At 42.5% G+C, this 17,701-nt stretch overlaps 1 protein-coding gene across 5 annotated transcripts in view; it reads left to right on the forward strand.

The window, feature by feature from the left end:
- Positions 1 to 17,701, forward strand: part of MFF (mitochondrial fission factor) — a 192,009-nt gene that overhangs the window by 56,491 nt on the left and 117,817 nt on the right. For all 5 annotated transcript variants that reach the window (XM_085634381.1, XM_085634384.1, XM_085634385.1 and 2 more), the window contains exon 5: positions 11,003 to 11,175. In XM_085634381.1, the coding sequence (XP_085490507.1) occupies positions 11,003 to 11,175 (173 nt within the window). The remainder of the gene's footprint in view (positions 1 to 11,002; positions 11,176 to 17,701) is intronic.

Raw genomic sequence — 17,701 nt, forward strand, 5'->3', positions numbered from 1 at the left:
CCGGTGAGTTTGATAAATGGGAAATTAGATAATTACTTTAAGAAAACTCTCTTGGATTCTCCAACTACCCCCACCCTTGAAGAACTTCGGGCTGAGCGACGGCGGTCGGTTGAAAGCCGAAAGAATAGACCATTCCCGGTGTCACCAGTGTTAATTAGCTCTACGGGGGACGGAACTCTTACTGAAAATATCTGCACCCCCTCGCAGGACAGCATCCCTCTAATATTTAGAGAGGGAACACCTACGAGCGAATTTGAACCCTTAGGCACTACTAGTAAATTGTCAACCATTGTTACCACTCCCAGTACAACCAAATCTATTGTTATAACCAAAGCACAAATTACCCCTATCCCTAAACAAACAAAAGTAGGGCAAAAAAAGTCACGCCAGTTAAAATCTATGGCCCTCCTCCGACAAAAAGGCGTAAAAAATCTGACCTTCCAAAGAGGAAAATTAATCATGCAGACTTTGGCATTAAAAAGGACGACAGTACTAGGGGAGGACGGGTTAAAGTAACAGATAAAGGAAGGATAGTTAAATCACCTACGCATCCATGTGTAACTCCCCTTACCGACCCTGTCATCTCCACCGCCGACAGCCCCCCCACGGTGGTGACGTTACAGGAACCTTCAAACAGGGCCTTGATCGATAGCATAGAGTCTATAATGAGGACCTATACTCTGGCTATCGTAGATAGACTTAGTAAATTAGAAGACAGACTTGGGAAGATAGAACATGAACTGGGAACCAAGATAGTGACTAATAAAGTGTTGCCTAATCCCCCTATACAAACCCCAATTTTACCCTCTTCATCAGGTATTTTTGCTATAACTACTATACCTACCCCTGTTCAGACTACCATTCTGCCTCAATCCTCAAATAATATGAGTGGAAGTACATCAGGGAGTAACCCTGTTGGACCTAACAGTAAACCCACATTGTCCCTGGCTGTAACGTCTAATGGACAGCGGAATAATCTTGGTCAAGCCCCAGGGAATAAAAATAGAGAGAGAGGAAACGAGCGGCCGGCTCGAGGTAATTATAACAAGGGCCCCCTTCCAGAACTTCCACCAGAAGCTGTACCCTTTGTAGTAGTCCTTACTGGGGTACCAGAGCTGGAGAAGAACAAACTGGAGGGCTTTGCCCAGTTGAAAAATAAAATATCGCATTGGTTAAGTCTACACAGACCTATTGCAAATAATATCAATGGAGAAATTGTCCATGTCCGCCGCCTTCCTTGGCTGGGAGGAAGACCTAAAGATATTGAGGGAGACATAGTGGTCATTAATTTTAGAGATCAGAATGCCGTCCATTTTATACTTAACTGGCCGTCTGACCATGGTAGTAAATCTATTACCCCCCGTCCCCTAACATATTTTTATCCTCGCTCAGTGGTGTTCCCACCTAATCATCAATCACAGCGAGCCCCCCCGCCCCCGTTATTGAGGCAAATGCTCTCAAACCCATATCGTCCACCTGTCTACAATAACGGCCCTATATTTAACGACAAGCAACCACCTATAGCTGTAGATCTGTATGGGTGGAATACTATAGGCCCAAGGTACAACTCCCTAACACACAGGAGAATGGATCATCTCAAACCTTTTACACCCCTAGATACCACCAACAGGTTTGACGTGTTTAGTGGCCTGGAAGACTGTGACTGATGCCATCGAGCCACAGGGGAGGGGGATAAGGAATCCTGTGGAGACACAGGGGGAGACACGGGTGTAGGCACGGGGGAAAAAGGCTCAACTGATATTAACCCACCCAATGGGTACAATGCTACTTGTAGCTCTGGGGGTAATACACGTAATTCTGGGCAGCTTCACTGTAACTCAGATACTCCTACCCCGGCCAATGGAAGTACAAGTCCGACCTGACTATCTGAAGACCCCGTGCCAGGGGAAGTAACCCATGTCCACACCTTACCCCCACCATCTATTGAGGCTGTTAGTCTAACAGAACGGGGATATAAGATGGCGAGTTGGAATATTGCTGGGTGGAATAACAAGATAGATCGTCTAGGATGGTTAGAATTTATAACCCAATTTGACATCTTGTGTCTCCAGGAGACTTGGGCGGCCGAAGATGTCTATCTTGATGGGTATGTTGCCTATAATTGCCATGCTCAGCCATCCAACATGGGGAGAGCCAGTGGTGGAATGGTGATATTGCTCTCTGTGAGGTTACCGGTTCGAGTAAAAATCCACCGGACCGTCGGTCTGCACTCTCAGTTGTTGTGGTTACAACACAGGAATGGGCGAAATGTTTTAGTTATAAACCACTACAACAATGTCTTTAACCACTCAAAAACAGATATGGTTGATGAACTTGAAGCGGAGGTGGTAAGGTTATATGGGCGCAGTGATGTGTCTTTTGATATTTTGTGGGGCGGAGATTTCAACATTCACATGTGCCCATTTGTTGGCAAAAGGGTGTGTGGGCATGGGGATGAGGTGGGGGAAGATCAGACCCATTTTTTACATTCGGTTTATGGGGAATCCCTAAACACTCTTATGCTTAAAATGGATTTATGCATTATGTTACCTGGCGTAGACAGTGAGGGCAATTCGGTACCGACCTTTATTGGTAGGAATTGTGCCACGGTTATCGACTACCTCATTGTCTCCTCCAGTATTACAGCTTTGTGTTCCTTACCCGTAATAGTAGACCCAGCCCTAAGCGATCATAACTGTCTAACAATGTATCTCTCCTTGGGGGGGGATAAAGAAAAGGCGTTACATGGTGTAGTGACAGATGTAGTTCCACATAGACCCAACGGCCCTAGAATTAAATGGGGTAGGCAAAATGAGGAACATTTACTATGTACCATTGTGTCTGCTTGTATAGATGAGGTGGAATGCTGTCTCGAACCCGAAAAGGATAATGCTGATATTCTAGCTAGTTTCGACATCATTAATAAAAACATTGCAGAAATCTTAACTGGAAGAAAACCAAAGGGCCCTAGGATTAACGGGGGATGGTTTAACAGGGAATGTACTAAATCCTTACAAAGACTCAAAGTTGCTCTTAAGGGTAAACCCAGAGATAAGGAAGCAGTTAAAACCCTCAGAAGGGAATACTCAATTCATCTGAGGGATAGGAAACTGGAACTAAGGGAAGAGGCCTGGAACAACCTGACTAAGGCAGTGGATCTTAAGGATACCAAGCTTTTCTGGTCCACTGTCAATAGTCCCTTCCTCCAAAATGAAGAAGTCCCGGTAATGTCTGCCCAGGTATCTGAGGAACAATGGGTGGCTCATTTTACTAGTATTTTTAACCCCGAAGGACTAGCTGTAGGGGGGGATAGGGAAACCCTGGCTTTTATCCCCATACCTCTTAATATCACAGTCTCTGAGGTGGATGCTGCCATCCGGGTCAGTAAGGGGGGAAAGGCGCCGGGCCCTGATGGGGTACCCGTTGACCTTTATAAAGCCGAGATTTCCATATGGAGCCCATTGTTAACGAAGGTTTTTAATGCTGCTGCAATGATTGCGGCCCCACAGACTTGGGGGGAATCAATCATTATCCCGGTGTATAAAAAAGGGGAGAGGGGTGAGGCAAAAAACTACCGCCCGATTTCTCTCCTCACTGCTTCCCTAAAAATTATGAGTAGGGTATTACTGAGTCGCCTGGAGGAATGGGTAGAAGATAAAGGGATCCTTGCGGATTCTCAGTACGGATTCCGCAAGGGGTTAGGCACCATAGAACAGTGCATTAATTTAGACCTTATTATATGCAAATATACACGGGCTAAACAAGGCTCGTTGTTTCTTTGCTTTGCCGACCTGACCAGTGCCTTTGACTTGGTTGACCATGGCCTTCTGTGGTCAACCTTGTTGGACATGGGTGCTCCACAGGATATTATCTATTTCTTGGCCCAACTTTATAGGAATCTGACGGCTAAGATACGATACGGGCAATCGGGGGAGTGTACACCCAGTATTAAAGTAGGTTCTGGAATTAGGCAGGGATGCGTCCTTGCACCTCTTCTTTTCTCCCTTTTTATTAATGCAATCGAGTCGGAACTACGGACCATCAGTGCAGATGCACCGACTGCTGGCGGCCTTTCCATCCCAATATTGCTTTACGCGGATGACGCGGTTCTGCTCTCACAAACCCCTCTAGGGTTGCAAAAACTTATGAATAAATTTGCAGATTTTATTAATGGGAGAAAATTAAAAATTAATAATTCGAAAACTTTTATAATGCCCTGTGGGAAGAAAATTAAAAACTTAAGGCCCTTCACAGTTATGGACCAAACTATAAAAGTGGTGGACAAATTCTGTTATCTGGGTATCACTTTTAACAGTGGGGGGATGTGGACACCTGAAATGATTAATGTAAGAGCCAAAATGGCCAAGTGTTCTTTTGGCATATTTAGGTTTGCATCCAAGTTAGGCTCAAGACGGATACCAGACATGTTGTACCTATATCGCCATAAATGTGTTGCTCTGGCCCTATATGGCTCAGGAGTGTGGGGCCATTGTAATAACAACATGCTCCAGGTTGAGGAAAACAAATTTGTCAAAAAACTCCTGTGTTTACCATCTTCTGCCTCAACAAAGCTGATCCATCAGGAGGTTGGTCTAGAACATCTATCTGACTTGATCAGATTAAGACCCCTGTTAGTATGGAGATCTATATGGGCTAAGGAACAGACTGGTTTTACAAGAAAGATTATTTTAGATTGTCTTCACATGGACAAATGTTCCCGCATCCCCTGGCTTAACTATATTATCCGAACATTTAATGATGTTTTTAATCTCACGGTGCGTGATAACCCTTCTTGTGTTTTAGATCTCCCGAAGAGTGAGATTAAACATGAATTTCTGAGGGTTAGCATGGTGAAGCGTAACGCAGCTACTGCTCAGTTCTCCTCACATGTTTTTTACGACAGATACACTAAGGAAGAAATGGGGCTTTCAGGATACCTTAAATTGGTTACTATCCGATCCCACCAATATGTATTGACAAGATTACGGATGGGGATTGTTCATTTGCTTGTTGCGTATCCTGTAATGAAGACCTATACTACTGCCCCCTGTCCGTGTGATGGGATCACAAAGCAAAGTACGGAGCATTTTTCATTGTTATGCCCTCTTTATCTCCACCTTCGAAAAGTATATCTGAAACCGCTTTTCAAAAAATATAATGTATCCACTATTGTATCGGCCATGGGGCTTTTATTTGGACTTAATTCACAGGACATCTGTTTTTTTACTGCTGTATATATTTTAAAATCGATACGCTTGAGGAAAAGCACCCTCTTTTGATATGTGATTAACTTAAAACCTGCTGTACCCTCATGTTTTATTACTTATGTATGTATGTACTTTTATGATTATTAATCAATGATCGAATAAAGTTTTTTTTTGAATTTGAAGTGTCTATAGTGCAGTCAAATCCCGGAGGATATGCAGTTATATGAAAAATATGACTATGGATAGGATTCGAACATATTGAGAATACCTCCTGAAATATAGACTCAATTTTAAGATTTTAATCGAAATAGGCTGCTCAAACATTCTCATACTTCTTAAGCCCCCCCAATTCGCAGTGCATTGACTTTTTCACTTTTTTTTTTACCTGCTTCATTTTCCGAACCCATTCACCTTTGGTTGGTATAAGATCTGATCGCCATCTCTTAAGCAGGAGTGATCTAGCGACTGCCATTGCGATATATAATAAGTTGATCACCTTGTCAGGAAAATGTAAAGCAGGGTCATAACCAAACACTTTCAGCCGAATATTTGAATCTATTGTGATTGAGCATTCGGCAAAAAATTTCATTCCAGAACCTGTGATATGATGTGTGTCCAATTGGCTGACGGATGGTTTAGACAACGAAAGCACTGCCCAGATTGGTTGGGATAAACCTTCGATAGAAAAAGTGGGGTTCTATAAAGCAGCCATTTGCTAAAGAATAACATCCTACGCCAGTTGGCCCCCTTAGAGTGCTAAAGTTAGGTTTATTTAATACTGACCACATACTAGCTGTGATTACCAACTCCTCATGTTTTCCCCATTTAGTTATTGCTTTCTCTGCAAGATCTATACCCTTGATCGAGGCTAAACCCTGTTTCCATTCCCTGGGTTTCTTAACTAAAGTTTTGTCTAGTAATTCATATACACAATTTTTACGTTCGATAATCTGTACCAAATCGAGGTTACTTAAAAATGTACTAAAAATATTATATGACCCAAAGAGAAGGAAGTCCTTCGTAAATAAATCATACATTTCAGCAATATTCAGCCATCTATCATTCCTTAAGAAATCGGAGATTTTCCCAAAGCCAACCTTGGCCCATTTTTGTGTGATTACAGTCGAATCTCTAATCCCAGATAGTGAAATGAGTTCAGATAACGGAGTTGAAGAGTTAATTACGGGGATTGAATATCTTCTATAGAAAGCCTGACCTTTATAGAAAAACCACTGCATACACTTATAACGTACTAGTTTCGGAGATTTTACGATTTTTAGTGGGCAGCATATCTGATTCTCTTTACAAATTAACTTCATGAAATAGTTTATAAATAGACCTGTTTGTGGTTCTGGTTTAAACCTTGACATATATTGTGCAAAATATGCAAAGTAATAATCCCTGCGGTTGGGGAGAGCTAATCCCCCATTTTCCAGTTCATCATATAAAGTGCTGAGTGAAATTCGAGGGACTTTTACCCCAGAGAAAAGATGTAAACATGGACTCTAATTTAGTAAAAAACAAAACAAAAAAGAAGCCGTTAATACACAGGGGATCGCAGAAAATTAAAAAAATGTATAACGGAAGAACAGACATTTTAATCAATACGACCCTGCCCATGGTAGGTAAGGGAAGGGAATTCCATCGAAGGAATAAGTCCTGTACTTTTCGCTGAAACGGAGCAAAGTTTAAATCCTATAATTCAGTAATTCGAGCCGAAAAATAAACACCTAGATATTTTTTCGGTTTAGTATTTAGACTAGGAAGGTAACGGAATACAAAATAAGGTCTCCCAAACAACCAGGTCAAATACCTTCTCGGTGTCTAATAAAAGGACCAAAGCTGGTATCTTCTGAGTCTCAAAATAATCAAGTGCTTCAGCCAAATAGTGTGTATTGGTCCCGAGCTGGGATGGATCAGGTGCGAAGCAATTACATTGAATCGGTTGGCTAAAAGTTTAGTGATCATTTTATAATCCGAGTTTAAAAGCGTGATAGGGCGATAAGAAGTCGGGTCTTCACAATCCTTTCCCTTTTTCAAATAACTATATTTCCTTTTCTGAATGAAGATGGTATTAAACCACCCTCTAAAATTGAATTAGCAATCAGCAAAAGATATTCCAAAATGGCACTTAAAAAGGTTTTGAAAAATTCAGCCGGAAGACCGTCCGGGCCACAGGCTTTGCCACTCGGGAGATTTTAATAACATCCCCCAGTTCTTCTTTAGAGAAATGATGCGTCATTCTCATTTTATCAACATCAGAAAGTACCGGCATTTCATTTCTCTGGAGAAAATTTCCCAAAGATGCCTCGTCAATAGACTGTTGTTGGCCATATATATTCCTGTAATGTTGTAACATTATATCCCCTATGGCCCCTGGGTCTTCAGAATGAAGACCAGTTATAGGGCATCTCAGTGCACTTATCCGATTGCTTACTGCCTGCTCCCTGGCCTGCCAAGCACCGAGATGCCATATTGTTAAGGATTGAAATGGTTTCATTTGTTATAGAGATTTTAATTGGGTAAATTGTGCCAGAGGTTGTCAGTGGACACCACCAGCACTTATTTCAGAGGACTTGAAATCTTTACCAACTCCTTTACCATCACTAATCATGTCAGATTAGTCCTTCCTTTATTTCTAGTGAGCATAGAAATAGAAGAGGGACTGGCAATACAGTGATCCTTCACAATTTCACTGTAAAGGAAGCTCTTCTTAAATTTCCGCAAACCACGATATAAATGAAAATAGGGTATTGTGCTCTCTTCCGCGCGATGTGCATGATACTTATCCACCAGGCTGATGGTAAAGCTGACAAGTAGGCATTATTATAGTTGATGAAACCAGTATGCGGCAGTGGTGCCCTAGTTAAGGCTTGACTTCTACTTTTGGGGACCAGCTCTTATTTATTTATTTTTTTACAAATTAATAACTGGTTTTAGATGGGGCATCTTCCATTGCCAGATGAAATATTTTTCATCCGCTTTGTGATCAGTCTCTTCAAAGTTATTTATTCAGATTGACTTTCGATTTGCCAGCTCCTTCTACAAATTAAGCAATGGAAAAATGCTGAATGTAACTGTCTGGTTCGAATTCCCATTACCTCCAATGCTGTGAAGTGGCCAAGGTGGCATTGTGCGCATTATGAAACCTTTTAATAATGATTAATCACTCCTAACAATAACTATGCTGATTACACTCTATATACAGAGACTCCTATCTAGGTGCAGATAACCAGTGGTGATATATCTTGACTCTTGGATCGTTTTTATCAAATTTACAAGGTTCAGAGGATGAATGAAACTGTTGACTGTCAAACTTGTGACCATTAGATTACGGACTGATTGCTGCACATTCTTGACTTTCTTTCCAAATCGTGAATGATCCAATTAAGATAACTATTCGCTCCTTATCCACGAGCAAATGGGGCAGGGAGAGGCACACAGATGCAGAAAGAGGGCATATTGTCACCATTGCTATGTCTTTCAGTGTTGATAGTCTATAGATGATAGCATCTTCCCACACAAATATTTGGATCTCACAGCATGTGGTGACAGGTTGTGGGCTTTTTTAAGTCCATGATACTGAAGGTCTTAAGGTGGAGGAAAATAAAAAATACCTGCCTGTAGCATTAGCTCTACAATTTTGCATCCATGACCACTTTGAATTTACATGTGTTCTAGGCAGCCTCCCCTACTCTACACACTTTTTGCTTCTTTCTTTGAGGAGCACTGAAATATCTTGGTGGTGGGTTTTATTTTCTGGTGCTGCAAATGTGGTTGAAAAAAAAAGTACTCGTTTTTATTATGTATTCTAACAACAAGGGAATAAGGAGGGAAAACCTACCAAGGAGCATGTCATCCTAATCATAATAACACAACAATAAATACTGCTATTCAACTGTCATACATTTGAATATATGTCTGAGCTATTTCTTAAAGGACAAAGTCCCTCTCCCACCTAATGTAGACATACTCCATCTTGGTGCCCCTCCTCAAACTGACTACACCTATGATGCCTATGTGGGCTTCGACCCTCCTGAGAGGGGAACCTTTGTAGTAGGTGGAAAGATAAAAGGGGTTTCTCTATGGGGGTGATGTGATTGCGAAGGTATATAAATTGCTGAGTGAATAATAAAGGCAGCTAAAACTACCTCCTGGTGGCCTCAAAATTGTATTACCTTAAAAGATCCCCCAAAAGATTAGAAAGAAAACTGGGGTATCATTGGTAAATCATCGCAGGTCTCAGTAGTACGTGTTATCTTCCTGCTTGCTGAAAGAAACACTTGTACATCTCTTGAAAAAGAATGGATTGCCAAAACAAATACTCCTCATGATGACAGGGCCCCCCGTCAGCGAAGTGCAAATCAGGGAAAAGTGCTCAGTGCCTGCCAGTGTGCTCAAATATTATGTAGAATGTAGTTGGTGTCCGGATAGTCTTTTCAATATTTCCTGGCTGTTTAGGGAACATGGAGCTAATAAGGGCGGTCACAAGTATATGGCCGAAATCAGTGTTTTTTTACTTTCTGTTAAAAATAGTCACAGCATAAAGAAATGTTTACGGCGGTTGAAAGTCAGGAAGCGTACCTCAGTGCTTGCCAGGCCCCGATTGGCATCTGTACAATAAAGAGGTGGTCTCCACAGCGTCATTTAAATGCACTGATGGGCGCATTCGCACACATCCAGCATGATGACCTAGGCCACATGCAAGTGTCCACCTAAGATTTATGGTCCCCTCGTTATCTGATCTCTAGTGAAAGTGTGGTATTGTAGCCCAGAAAGGGTTAAAAAAGGTAAGGGGGGGGGGGGGGTTCAATGAATTGCATCGACCAGTATATTTATTCAATTCAAAACCTAAATCATATAGCAATTTAATATCAAAATGGGTCAAAGATATGCAGGTTTTAAGAAGGATGCTTAAGTGGCTGGCATCTATGATGTCCTAAATAATTGTGTGAGAACCTGCTCATCCAGTGGCCATGAATAGGAGCTGATCACAGGGGATTTTTCATAGGAGAGGTTAAAGTGCTTATTGGAGATTATTCTCCTGCATCTTGCAAAGTATTACAGGGTGTGTTGTCACTGAGGCCCTCTAAGTGGGTATTGAGTTTAAAAGCCCAGCGCTTTCCTTTCAAAAATAGGAAATTAAATAAATCATCTGTGGGACAGGAGAGCCTAGGTTTTTCAATACAAATGCCTTCACGCGTCTCTTTCATTTGAGGGTACCATTTAGGAAGAAGCGTGACCTCCCTTACTGGATTGTATTACCCCAGCAGTTTTTTTCCTTCTACTCACTGGTTCCAGAAATTCAATTTAGGAACCACCAAGATGTACTTTTAGCAGAACTGATGTTTCCCCTCTGCAATTTTCATTCCTTCTCGCACTCAAACCCCCCTTTGAGGATCTCCACTTGTTTTCTTAGCTACTTCAAGAGCTCCCCTTTCAGAAGGGTCATAGTGAGGAGGGGCCCAATGATGACACTTGCCACTACTGGTTGCCTGGCAGCCTTTGTCCTTTAATGTAACTGGAGCAATACACCTTAAATATATGTTTAATTTGACAGTTTACTAAAAATATTAATTGTTGTGTTATTAGTTTTGATGATTACTTTTTTGCTCTTTATAGCCATGGCACTTCTAGCTTGGTGAATGTGTCGACGTGAGTCCAAAAGAAGGAACGTCTTAGGACATGTATTTTATATTTAGTGGAGATGCCCTGCCAACAACAATAAAAACCAAAATGCTAAGAAAAATGTTAATAGTAGGATTTCTTATAAGAAACTCTCCCTGCTTCTGTAGGTGATAATGAAGACATTCCATTTGCAAGACCGCCAGATCTTGACCTCATCCAGGCAACTCCCTTTGAACCGCTAGCTCTAAAAACTCCTCCACGGGTTCTCACGCTTAGTGAAAGACCTCTTGACTTTCTGGACTTGGAACGACCCATTCCTGTAACTCCTCAAAATGAAGAGGCAAGTAAATTTTCACATGAACATGTTTGTTAATTCTCTTTAATTTAGTGGTGTGTGGTTGTATGAGTTTGGTGCATATTTTGCTGTGTGCAATTGAACAAATTGCCTTGAGATGTATTTTCAAATCAGCAGACTTTGGTTATAGATGTATATTCCCTGGCTTGGAAAATGTTACGGGTAATATGCATCTCGAATGATTTTGTTTATTTACCAACGTAGGCCCCCCTCCCCCCCCTTCTGTTTCATGCATAGCTTTTCCTGCTCTGCAGCTGTTCTTCTCTAATTGAAGAACAAACCTCACTTGAAGTTGTTTTTTGCAGTCCTCCTTAATATCTATCTGGTCATTTGGGAGATCTTGGTGTGGCTTAATGGACTGTTAAACATTTCCCTCCTAATGTTTGAGTCTTTTCCCCAGAATAAGCTTGCTTATGCTTATTTATTTATTTTTTAAGATTTTTATTTGGTGCTACCAGCCACTGGAGGGAGCCTGGTTGCATGATGTATCAAATCACATCACTATAGAACTAGAATTTTACTGACTAATAAAAGGTAAAAATGTAAAGCATCGAGGTCATTCAGCGTAGGATTTAAAGTTCTCTTATTTCACCATCTTCTCTGAGTGGCAGTATTGCAGCCATCAATAAGAAAGGGGGAAATAATAAGATATGTTCATCTCACTTGCCGGTTTCACATCTTACCTGAGATAGCAAACCCTTAGGAAAGATCCTGGATAATTGAATAAATCCTTTACTGACCGACATAGTCTCAGCAGAGCAGCAACACTTTATCCTTGGGAGTGATACTATGGAACAAAACAATTTGGCATGCATTCCTTTTGATATGGCCCCAAATTAGAATTGACCGCTGGCTATTGGAGAAAGCATTTTTATAGAGTAAGTTGTTTGTTTCTCCAAGTCATTGTAAAAAGAAGCCGGTTTCCATAATCCGTTATTGATGCTTTTAGGACTTTGAATGTTATTTGTGTCTATCAGACTCTATTGCATGCCTTCAGTTTAGAAAGATTCATGCTCTTTGTCCCCAGAAATATTACGTTCTACCATATTGGATCTTTCATATAGTCACTTGCTTGAATTGTACCCCATCGTCAGGCCGGTAATCTTCAGGACTTTAAAATAGCAGTAACCAGTGTTAAAATGGCCATAGGCCCACCAGCAGTGTTTGTTTTGTAGCACATCCTCCCCATTTGAAGCAACCTGAAATTCACCCAATGAGGTAGAAGTGCCAGCTTTCCTACTGCCCCTAGAGACCACCATAGTTCAGACTTCTACCCCACATCCTATATGACGAAGCCCATAGGCAGAGCTCTGCTCTTAACTTTCAGTGACCTTTAAACTGTTACTTTCCTGGTCTACCCTAGGACTGAACGTACCCTATCTTCAAGTACCACAACTCCATGAGTTGTTTTAAGCTATCACCAACTGTCATCATGACTGGCATGGAGGAAGATGAAAAAACAAATAAGTCTATATATTCGGATATAGACGAGTAGGAAGGGGATCTTCCACAAGGAGAGTATGGAGTACAAATTTAGGTAATGACTTCATCACTCCAAAAAAAAGAAATAACTTGTCCAATCCACTGGATTCGTTGGATGATATATCTTGCTTTCTCTCCTTAATGGGAAGGGTTGCCAAGACGTTCAACTTGCCAGTGACATCAGCAGAACAGCAATGTTTCCTTTGACTTTAAGGAACAACCCCGAAAACCTATAAGAACTATGTCAATCCTGGATATCATCTGGCCCTAATGGCTAATACTAATGAAGGCACTTGCTTCTGTTCCAGCGGTGATACCATGCCTGGAGAAAAAGTACAAGATCCCAGAATCCGCACCAGCTTGCCTTACAAGTCATCCAAAGCAATATTTATTGATAACTTTGGCTACTCAGAGAGATCTTGGAGCCCCAGGAACCTATTACATGATCCTCTGGTCCTCGAGACAAGGATAGCAGACGTATTGATAATCTTGGCCAAAGAATACGTCCAATGGCACATCTTCTATCAAGGTAGGCAGTACACTGGCAATTTTAGGACTTTACGATCGTCTGACGTGAAACGACATTGCATTGTGCAACTTAATCCCAGAGAATACAAAAGACTGCTAAAGCTATCCTCCAGGAGAGAGAACTTACTTCATAGCCATCATTGATTCAGCAATGGAAGCCTCAAATGCAGGCTTTCAACAACTTGCAGGAGGAGCTGTCTTAAGAAGACAAGGAGGGTTAAGATCCATTGACTTCCATCTGAAGTTCAATCGAACATCCTGGATATGCCTTTCACTCTCTCTTTTCTTCCACCAGGCGGGATTGTCTCTTGTATCTGAGACCATGTGGGATCTACCATGTGAGGAAATAAGGTTTAAAAATACTGCCTACCTTTAGAAAGGACACATTTTTATTAAGAGGATCAAAGGTAGTGGTATGATAAAACCAAATGTGACATGTGAAAAGAGAGGTATTGGGTGTCTCACATCTATCTCTGTAAAAACCAGGCCAACATGTTTCAGCCAACTTTGTGCCCTATGGTCGATGGCTTTCGTCAGGACTGAAAGTTTTTTTTTTTATAGGATCCCTTCATGAAGTCAAATCAAATGGGACACTTTCCCTCCAATTTTTGAAGTATGTTTCTTCGTTTTGGCCATTTGGGACTCTTTGTCCAGTCCTAGAAGTAGGCAAAAAGACATGGAGAACAATGCATTATAATCTAGTATTGACGTTGTCCCATATTTGTAATAATGCATGCACCCAATGATTTCTATAAATGTGTATTTTTCCTCCATTAAATGTGAACATCTTCTACCCTTTTGGGGTCATTAGTCTATGTGAGCAAATGTAATGATTGCTCATGTATTCCATACTAAGACGGATCTTAATTTGGGGGCTTTATTATCAATGGGTGAAGTACATTACAGTTAGGTTGAGTAGATTATTCAAGTTACTAGACCTGCAGGTTCACTAACATTTTTATGCTTTTTAGAGGCCTGGGTAGTGATGGTAAATGTCCCCAAGTGCTAAAGAAATCACGTGTTTTACTCCAGGTCTTTTTGATAAGAAAGATGACGGGCAGTGGAGACTAATTCTGGATCTCAGACAGCTCACCAAGTGTCTGATAAAACAATCTTTTCTGATGATTACACTTAAGGAAGTCTTACTGATGATGCAAGAGACTACCTGGTATCCTTAGATCTTGGCAATGCATACTGCCTTACACCCATCCAACAAAATTATAGACAATACCTCAGTTTTCTGTGGCAGAACAATATTACCAGTTTCAACGCACTTTCTTTCGGTCTCTGATCGGCACCTTTTCACCAAGCGCCTTTCTCCAATCCATGCCTTCCTCAGGTGACAGAGTCACCAATGGTACCTACTCATTACGACTAGCTTGTTAAAGTTCCATCAAAGGAATAGACAAGGACTTCCTCAGCAGCCTGCCCTAATTTCTTTCAGAAATTGAATCTCACGCTGGGCATGGAGAAAGTTTGCAGCCCCACATGAAAATCCAGTTTTTGAGTGCAATACTAGACATGCAGTTGGCAAAGACATTTCCACTTCCGGAAAGAGCAATTCAGCTCCAAGCCATTGCAAAGAGACTGTCTGCAAAACAGACAGTCACGGTAAGACAGTACATGTCCCTGTTAGGCCTAATGCCATCCTGTATAGGCCTCATCCCTTTTTGCAGGATTCGCTGAGATTCTCCAATAAGAACTGGACAGTCAATGGAAACAAATCAACGGCTCATGGAATGATACTGACCAACTTACGAAATGACTAAAAAAAGCACTGTTGTGCTGAAGAATCCCAGCAAATCTAAAATCAGGTTTCTATTTCCAGCCTGTAACAAAAAGCTTGTACTGACAATGAATGCGTCAATGGATGGCTAGGGAGTTCGCCTACAAGAACTTTCAAACAGAGACCTCTGGTCAGACACCGAAAAGATGTTTCACATCAATCAGAATGGACCACACAGCATCTATGTTCTACATAGACAATCAAGGGGGAACTCTGTCCTGACCCATTTCCAAAGAGGCGCAACACCTATGGGACAGGGCCATATCCTGCAAATCGACACTGACGTGGGTCACCTACCAGGTAGCCACCAAAACAATCAGGCGGATGTTCTCACTCGACAGCTGTCAGACTGCCACAAGTGGGAACTACATATGGAACAGAAAGATTACATATTCCGGCAATGGGGTCATCCTGTAATCAATCTCTTTGCCACCCTGATCAACACAAAATGTCGGTAATTCAGAAGCAGATTTCGACATCATGGGAACCATGGGCAATTCCCTTTCGATCAGTTGGTCCTAAATTATTGCTTACACTTTTCCTTTGTGTAAGGAAATGGGATTGTTGTAGATGTCCCCTGACATTTTGCCCCCATTTGGACCACTAGCTGCTGGTTTTTTAGGTCTCGCCTAGCGACGAAGCGCATGCGCTGCTCGCCTTGGCGAGATCTATTGTCATCGGTTTTGTTAGCGAAGGGGTACAGGAGATGTGCACGAGCCCGGACAGGCGTGCACGAACGCGTCTGGACAGGCGATGTGCACGCGTACGGCTCGCGCGTTCAGTACAACGCGCGCATGGCGCGCCTGCGCTCTCACTTTGTTTTTTTAATGGTCTTTGCTTTTGATCGATTTTCCTTGTGCAGAAAATGCATTAGAGAGATGAAAGAGAAGGTGCCTGTCCACTGCTTCTTCACATGAGGGTCCTACAAATCCCCAGCCTTCCCTGGGCCCAAGTCCCCTCCATCTCTTTATCAGCCACACTGGCCGGCAGTGATGCTCTGTATACAGTGGGAGACAGGGCAGCGAGCTTTGAAGTGAAGGCCTAGTCCATGCCCATGCCAGGCCTCGGAACAGCAAACAGAACAGGTTCAGCAGGAGTTCTCATCGCTGCCTCGTTTTTCAAACTCCGTTTCACTGTCACAAACATAAGCAACATTGAACACTCAGCCTCGTGGAGAGATAGGGCGACAGCGCTGATGGCAGCACCGCGGCCTCTTGAGGGGAAGGTCAGACTGAGAGAAGCAATTTTCTCTTTGTTGGGTTTAAATTCAGCATTGTGTGACTAACTTGTTTTTAAACGTGCCCAGTTTTTATTGATCAAGCAACTATAGGCCGCGAGATTAAGGGATTTCCCCTGGGATAGAACCACGCACTTCATGGAATTCATTTTTTTCTGCAGGTCCTCACATAACCATTAACCTCTACTGGATTGGCCTCAGCTAAGGAAGTTGTCCTGCCTTTGTGCTCCCCTTAGTAATTCGAGATCAAGTTATTTTAGGTCTGAGAATAAATGATGTTGGAAATACCCCACTCCCACACCGGAAAGGGTGGTGGTAACGGGGTCTCTCCAGACATACACAGTGGTAGCTTGGCTCGAGTGGTCAGGAATCAGGCACCGTGCTAAGCATACGTCATACCCATACAATAACCATGCGTGCATCCGTTCCAAAAACGACTCTACACCGTAAAAATTATGAAAATATCTCTGTTTATCTTCTTTTTCTCTTAGTTGCTGATTAAATAAATAATAACACAATCACCATATACAAGGCTTTTTCTCTGGAAGGGTACGTCAAATAAATACTGTCTTAATGATTCAATAAATAGGGGAGATCATAAATAATTAAGGCATAAATATAAGTGCATCACATACAGGCAATTAAATATTATGAGGCAATAAATACTGCAAGTCAATAAATATTGTGCGACAATAAATACTGTGGAACAATAAATACAGTGAGGCAATAAATAGGTTAAATACAATAAATACAGTGCTCTCAATAAATAATTAAAAGCTGACAGTGACACTCATAGAATCAGATCACATTTAGATTTCTATGGGCTGATTTGGCCCAGTCACAGCTTGTGGTTAGATGGATGGCTTGAGGGTGTCTACTCCCTGGCTTGGTCAAGGCTGAGGCCTAAACTGAGGTAGATCAAGGGGGGGAATTCTAGAGACCTGGCTCCCTCACTCTACACAACCCCTCTGAATTAGTCTCAGCTCACCCCTGGCACAATCAAGCTGGTTCCAGCACCTCTCTAGCCCCTAGGGTAGTCTCTCAGGATTCCACAGGGCCTTAGGCGCCCTCTATTCCACTTACTGCCCTTTTTCTGAAGCTCTGACGCCGCTGGAGTCGTGTCGACGCCGTGAGGCGGTTCCGGTTCGATGTCGGCGGCCTCGGCGCAATGTCAGTTCTTGACGACGCCGGTAGGCGGTTCCGGTTCGATGTCGGCGGCCTCGACTCGATCTCGTCCTCCGGTTCGATGACGTCGGGCAGTCTTGGCTCGATGTCGACTTCAGGCGGCTCCGGTCCGATGGCGACCTCAGGTTCGATGACGCCGGCCGGCCTTGACTCGATGTCGACTTCCGGCGGCTCCGGAGTGCGATCCCCACTCCCGACCTCCGGTGCTCCTCTCCTCAGGTTCCGGCGACTCCGGAGTGCGACCTCCACTCCCGACCTCCGGTGCTCCTCTCCTCAGGTTCCGGCGACTCCGG

Source organism: Triturus cristatus, chromosome 11 (assembly GCF_964204655.1).
Source record: "Triturus cristatus chromosome 11, aTriCri1.1, whole genome shotgun sequence".
NCBI lineage: Eukaryota > Metazoa > Chordata > Amphibia > Caudata > Salamandridae > Triturus > Triturus cristatus.